General features: G+C 40.3%; 1 protein-coding gene across 1 annotated transcript in view; it reads right to left on the bottom strand.

Moving 5' to 3' along the window:
• Positions 1-2,376: 2,376 nt before the first annotated feature.
• LOC101583148 (putative ATP-dependent RNA helicase TDRD12) overlaps positions 2,377-7,204 on the bottom strand; it is a 57,402-nt gene continuing 52,574 nt past the window's right edge. The window contains exons 12-13 of the mRNA XM_023721661.1: positions 2,839-2,899; positions 2,377-2,514 (exon numbers count right to left, since the gene is read on the bottom strand). Of these exons, the coding sequence (XP_023577429.1) occupies positions 2,377-2,514; positions 2,839-2,899 (199 nt within the window). The remainder of the gene's footprint in view (positions 2,515-2,838; positions 2,900-7,204) is intronic.

The following is a 7,204-nucleotide window of genomic DNA, read 5'->3' as shown; positions in this document are numbered from 1 at the left end:
AGACTCATGGTGAAACTGACTTTTCCTTGAGAAGTTTCCAGGTCTCCAAAGCCCTGAGATTAGATGCTTCACAGCCATGTATTTAATATCTGTTCATCAGCTATGCTGTCTTCAGGTACAGACTGTGGTGGTATAAATTCAGCATATCCATTAGGTCCACAAAATGTTCACATGACACTCCCTAGAGAATTAGCTACTATTTCCCTTAAGTCTTTCTAGAAATTTCTTTTTCAAATACTGAATCTCAAGTGGAGCCACAAATTCATTTTTCCTTTTCCATCTATGCTTTCTATTTTCTGTGAACTTCTATTTTATATCTCATACCTGTAATTTTTAAAAACATGTCATTGTTTAAAGCTTCTATATCATTTTGAACTTTTTATTTTCTGCTTTTCTCTATTGAAAAAGAAAGTTACAACATAGTATATGTTGTAATTGTCACCAGGTTTTGGGGTTTTTTAAAAAAATAAGCTCTCATTATGTAGTGCAAGTTGACCTCAAACTCATGATTGCCCACCTCTTCAGCCTCCTTAGTGCTGGGAATATGGGCACGGGCCACCAAACCTGGCTTACATTTGTTATTGTTAAATGAATACAGGACCACCTCTGAACACTGAGATTGGGGTGGGGGAGGCTAGGAACAGTATTGGGGATTAAACTCAGGGTCTTCATACTGAGCTGTATCACATGGTACCTTTTAGTTTTTAGGATAGGCTCTTGCTAAGCCACTAAGCTGCCCAGAGTAGACAAACTTGCAATCTTGTGTCTGCTTCCCAAGTAGCATGTACCTGGGACTACAGGTACTTGTGACTGTACTGGCAACACTTATTTTCTAACATTTTTTTCCTATTCCTGCATTGTTTGTTTCCTTCAGAATTTGTTCTGGTCTCATTCATTCATTTTTGAGACAGGGTTTCTATATGTAGTACAGACTGGCTTTAAACTCACTGTGTAGCACAGGCTGGCCTCAAACTCATGGCAATCCTTCTGTCTCAGCCTCCCAAGTGCTAGGATTATATGTGAGCACCACCACATCCTGCATGTTGTTGTTGTTGTTTTTTAATGCAAAGTCTTTCTTCACATGTCTGTGATTCCTGATGTTCGTTCATATTAAAAACACTGAAACCTGACAAGAAGTTTTATGGACAGGTAAACCTGCAACTGTGTAAATGTCACATCACTGCTGGAACACAAGGCACCAGGTACGTTTACTAGGGAATTTTAACCAGTATCTGTATTAGCTTTTTATCACTATAACCAAATTCCTAAGAAAATCACTTAAAGAGGAAAGACTCATCTTAGCTCAGTTTCAGAGGTTTCAGTTCATAATTGACTGGTTCCACTACTATGAGCCTGAGGTGAGGTGGAAGGGCATGGTGGAGCCAAAGTGCTCTTCTCATGGCAGCTAGGCAGGAGAGAAAAATGGAAAAAGCAAGAGAGGATAGACTGAGGACCAAACATAGTCCTCAAGGTCACTCCCACCATGATCTACTCCTTTCACTTAAGCCCCACCTCCTGTTTCCATCATTCATCTCCCAATAATGCCATAAAATTATGATCTCACTGAAGAAGCTCAGTCACCTCTCTAGTGTTCAATCTGAACACTACTGCATAGTGTACTAAGACCTCAGTACAAGCATCTTTGAGGGACATTTCATAATTAAACCATACACAGCATCCTTCAAGGTTACTCCTCTAGGGCCATCAACTTTTCCAGGAAATCTTCCAATGTCTTCTGTCGAACAACACAATGACTGCTGTTTCGTTTTTAAAAAACCTATAGAAATCTCTTTCCCCTTAAGACTTTTTGCTCACCCTTACGCTTTTTATCTTCCTATCTTTAAAAAACAGTTTTAACCTTTTTCTAGTCAGGAAAGAAACAGATAAGATTTACAGTCAATTCACCAAGTGAAACCAGAAATCTATGAAGCAAATTTGGAAAGAATGGTTAAGAATTATATCATAGTTGCCTTGGCAACCTGTTGCTTCTTCTGTGGCTCTGTTTCAAACTTATTTCAGAAGAAGGTTTATGGAGATACAACAGCTTCTCCACAAAAGAATTATGTATTTATAAGATATTAACCTGTACTTAAGAATAAATAATAGCTCAGCAGCATAAGCATCTGCCTGGCAAGCACAATTTTGTGAGTGTGATCCCTGGTTCCATAAATAAATAAATAAATAAATAAAGTAGTAATAAAAACTTAGGAGAATTTCAAAAAAACAAATAAACTATACAACACAATCTTAGAACTGTTTATATAAAGAAAAATCTATAGTGTGGCTAAGTGGTACAGCACTGGCCTAGTACACACAAGGTCCTGGATTCAATCTTCAGCAACACACACTGCTATATTAGAAAATATCAGTATTTCTTCATGAGTTTATATATAAGAGCATGGTCACCTTTTTCAGGTCTTCAGATAGTGGTGAACTGTCAATGGTTAGGCAGGGTTCAATCTTGCTCCGGAGGACTATGTCAGGCTGCTTTGTGCCTGACTTCAGCTTCTGCAACTAAGTAATACAGGCATTAAAGAACAAGTATCTGCCCTCAGCCATTAGCACAGAGGACTTTAAACAGAAGAAATACAAGCTTTCCATGCAAAATCTTAGGTATATATGGTTCCTGAAAAACACCAAAAGTACCAATATGAGATCATTTAACCAAATAAAAAATATTTTCCCATGCAATACAACACTAGATAATTTTTAAAGAATGTCTTTAGACAAAGTTGCCAACCTAAGGAGTTTATCTTCTAATATCAAGACTGGAAGGAAGAAGGATTTTAAGTATAAAGAGTTTTCTGTACTATTTAACTTTTATAGGGCCTGTAGTACCTGCTGTAGATCAGAGATTCCACCAGCTCTCAAAGGATCAGGGTTTAAAAACTGCAGTAATCTGTAAAATTGTTAAAAGAATAATTTGAGAAGTATTTTTCTTCAATTGAGCTGTTAATTCAGGTCTCCTTCTTGACACAGGTCTAACAGACTATCTATCCTAAGGTACACCTATCAAAGGACTGTGTTCTGTTTTTCTTGGTTTTAACAGACCAAGAAAATGAAGGTCATTTGCCAGACCAATTGTGTGTTGCCCAACCCTGGGCCTATGTGCTGTCGGCACCATGCTACTTCCCATGTCCTGCAGAATAGTGAAAGGAGGCCCATCCCCGCTTAGGGAACACTGAGCTTAGTCTACTTATTTAGCTTTATTTTATAGATGACAAGATGAGACATGCATATGATGGCACACACCTGCAATACTAACTACTCAGGAAGCTTAGATAAGACCAAATTCAAATCCAGGTGACTTAAGAGACGCAGGCTCAAAATAAAATTTAAAGACCTGAACTATAGCTTAGTGGTAGAGCATATGTGTAAGGATCAAGATTTTTACTTTCAACATTGAAAATACAAACGAAGCCCTGCAAATATAGAAACCCCACAAGATTAGATAGGACTTGTCTGCCACTACTTCTAACTCATACCCAATACCAATATATGTAAGGTCTGCTGAAAGTAGCAGAAAACTCACAAACCATTTCCAGTACAGTTAGGAAGAAAGATGGTGATTAAATATCCAAGTCAAACTGCACTGTTTTTTGAAGCCCCAACCCTGTAAATGGAATTTCTAACACTAAAACAGCAAGACCCAAATGTTTATCAAAAAATGAATAAATAAAACATACTGTATCTATACAATGGGGAATTAGTCATAAAAAAGGAGTAATCATTTGTGTACAATAGAGATGTATTTTGAGGTCTTGCTAAGTGAAAGTCAGCATGACAAGCTTCTCCAGGACATTGAACAGTGCACCATCATCCCTCTGGAGCAGGAAGCGATGCTCAAAGTAAGGACCAGAACTCCCCTAAAGTGAACCACAGACATTCTCAGCAACAAAAGGGTCTCAAGCTCCTTGAACAAGAACAGCCATGTTCATATCAAGAAAGTCAGTATGACAAGGTCCTCAGGAGAACCAACAGCCTCTCTCAGAGCTTCTTTCCTCTTGCCATTTTCATGTTGTTAGCAACAATCCTCAGGTGGACCACCTACACCCAGCACCATGCTGGTTCAGTTCAGCTGGGTGTTACAAGTTGACCACAAGCTGTCAACCCAACACACCCCTTTAAAATGTACAATTCAGTGGTTTTTAGACTGTTCTCAGACTTGTGAAACCAATCAGCACTGTCTGAAAGAATAAAAGCGGTCTTTCACTCAGGGGCAAGCTATAGCAGAAGCCTTACTGGGGAATCTGACCCATCTGAGGGGAAACAGCAGACACTGCAGTCAAAAGATCCTCCACTAATAGCAACTCCTTTCATAGGGAGACTCATGACCAATGCTCCACTGTAGACCCAGTCCCTAGTTGGTACATTAGGCTCCCATGCAGGGGAGATAGCTCAGTGGCGTAAGTGCCTGCCTGGTAAGTGCGAGGGCCTCAATTCAATTCCAAGTATCACACATACACACACAGAGGCCCTAAATTCAATTCCAAGTATCACACACACACACACACACAATGTGTGTGTGGCTCTACATTAGGCTCCCATGTTACAGGTGAAGAGTTAGTCAAGAAGCACCTGAAGAAAGCCACTGGCCTCAAAGACACAAATAAACAGTATTGTTACGTATCACACAATGTTTTTTAAAAAATAATCTAAAATGAAAAAGAAGATCAGGTCAGATGACAGCCACACCTTCCCACTCTAAATTCTCTGATTTGCCTCTGTCTCAGTTACTTTTTTCTTTGTCACTGGGACAAAATACCTAACACCCAAAATTAGGGACGGAAAGGTTTATTTAGTTCACAGTAGAGGTTTCAGTCCATACTCAGTTGGCTCCAAGGCAGAGTTGCACATGACAGAGGGCAGCAGCTCATGGAAGGAAAAAAACAAACAAAAAACAGCAAAGAACAAAAGGAGGAGCAGTGGTAGCAGTTACTAAGCCTCTCTCCCTTCCTTATGTTCAGGCTATCCACCCCAGGGCAGGGGTATTACTCACACCCACAATCACAGCATTAGGTCATGAATTAATCACAAATTCTAGAAGCCTACTCCAGTGACTGCATGAAGTTTTGGGGGAACAACTAGACACAAACCATAACATTCCACCTCTGCCCCCCACCAAAGATGCGCACATATCCCTTTTTGAAACAGGCATTTTAGTCCATCTCTAAGAGTTGCCAAAATCCTAAAGAGTTTCAGCATTGCTGAAAAGTCCAAGTCTCAAGTCTTCCCTGAAATATAAGGCAAACTCTTAGCTGTGAGTCCCTATATGAATGAAGAGTTAAACACTCCCAACATTCAATGGCACCAAAAAAAATTTACCATTCCAAAAGGTACAAACAGTAGGATACAAAGCATTGGGACCAAAGCAAGTCCAAAATTCAGCAAGGCAAACATTAAGTCCTGTAGCTCCATGTGGGACATCTGAAGCAATCTGTCACAAACTGCAAGCTCCTTGTGGCTCCACCTCTATAACACTTTTGGTGGTAGCTCCCATGGCTTCTCTCTTAGGCCTACTTTGCTTCCTTCTTGCAGCTTTTCTTAGATGATCCACATTCCTGGCTTTCTCAAACTTCTGGGGTCGACCCCAAGATCCAGCCCTAGCCCAGGCCCACGAGTGTGTGGGAGAGCTTCTGGCTACCTTGCGCCTGCAGGACCTATCTGCTCCAAACTCAGGTGCAGCGTGAGACCCTCTTCTGCGCCCTTGAGACCCTCCCAGCACCACTCCGCAGCTCCCCCTCACACCCTATAAGTGAGAACTTCTGTCGCGTTCTCAGGAGCCCCAGATCCATCCCCAGCCCAGGCCCAGTGAGTGTGTAAGACAGCTTCCCCTCACACCTACTCCCTCTTATCCCCTTCAGACTCAGCTTAGGCTTGGCATACAGGCCTGGGGTGAAACTCTGCAGCTGCAGTCCGTGCAGACAGAGTAGGGGACAGAACCACCCAGCTAGTCCAAGAGCAGAACATCTTGCCAGAGGGGCACAACAGGTTCACTCACAAGGGTGGCAGCAGAAAGGAGCTGAGCACAGCAGCCAGACCCAAGCCAGGCACAGCTGGATAAATTCAAACTTTGTAGATCTGCACCTGAATTTCAGTAGGTGCTAAAGTTATAACTACACCAAAGCTCTACACAAAAGGTCAGAAGACAGTGCTATACAAAATGACAACGAGAAGGAGCAAAATGCAATCTCAGACCCCAAGCTCACCCATAACAAAGTGCAGAGGACAATAGCACAGAACAAATCGGGAATCACACAGCTGAAATCAATGAATCAAGAGCTTCTGAAATAAAGAAACAACTGCAGAAAGGTATAGAGGAACTCAGATCGGAAATAAAAAAGAAATTCCTGAATTAATAGCATCTGCAGTAAAGAACCAAAGGCAGAAACCTATGGAGAAACCCAATGCCCACTCAGAGCAAATGAAGAGAACACTAGCTCTGCTGAAATGTATGAATTAATAGCATCGAAAGTAAATAAGCAACAGCAGAAAGATATAGAGGAACTAAGAGCAGAATTAAATGTCTGAAATAAAAAAGAAATCTCTGAACTCATAGCATCTGAAGCAAAGAATCAAATACGGAAACACATGAAGGAAACGCAATCTGAAAAAAACTCTGCAGTAAACGAATAACTGCTTCTAAAGAAGATACTGATTAAAAAAATAGAGGAGATTAGAAAAATGATGGATTCCTTGAATGAACAATGCAGGAAAGAAATAGTATGAAACAGAGTCAAAGAGATACAGAGGAATTTAAAATCTCAATCACAAGCTTGTAAAACAATTTGAGTGAAAGTGAAGATGCAGTTTCAGATCTTGAAGACGCTGGTGCAGCTAGTGAAAAGGTAAGAAAAGATCTCTTAAAAACAACTAGGATGCAGGAAAAAATAATTCATCACTTGCAAGACAATGCAAAGATGAACAATGTGAGACTAATAGGTGTCGATGAGAAAGATGGAGTCAATACAAATGACATTAAAAAAATATGGGCAGAAGTAATAGCAGAAAACTTCCCAAATATGAAGAAACAATTTGACATCCAGGTAACCAAAGCATACAGAACACCAAGTAACCTCAACCCAATAAAGAACATACTGAGACATATAACAGTCAAGATCTCAGAAATTCAGCACAAGAATAATATACTGAAAGCTGCTACAGAAAAGAAGCAGATCACATTCATAGGAAAACCCATAAGAAT

The sequence above is a fragment of the Octodon degus genome, unplaced genomic scaffold (genome assembly GCF_000260255.1).
Source record: "Octodon degus isolate 3935 unplaced genomic scaffold, OctDeg1.0 scaffold00083, whole genome shotgun sequence".
NCBI classification, from domain to species: domain Eukaryota; kingdom Metazoa; phylum Chordata; class Mammalia; order Rodentia; family Octodontidae; genus Octodon; species Octodon degus.
Note: the sequence above shows the minus strand (reverse complement) of the source record. Positions and strands in the feature narration are given on the sequence as shown.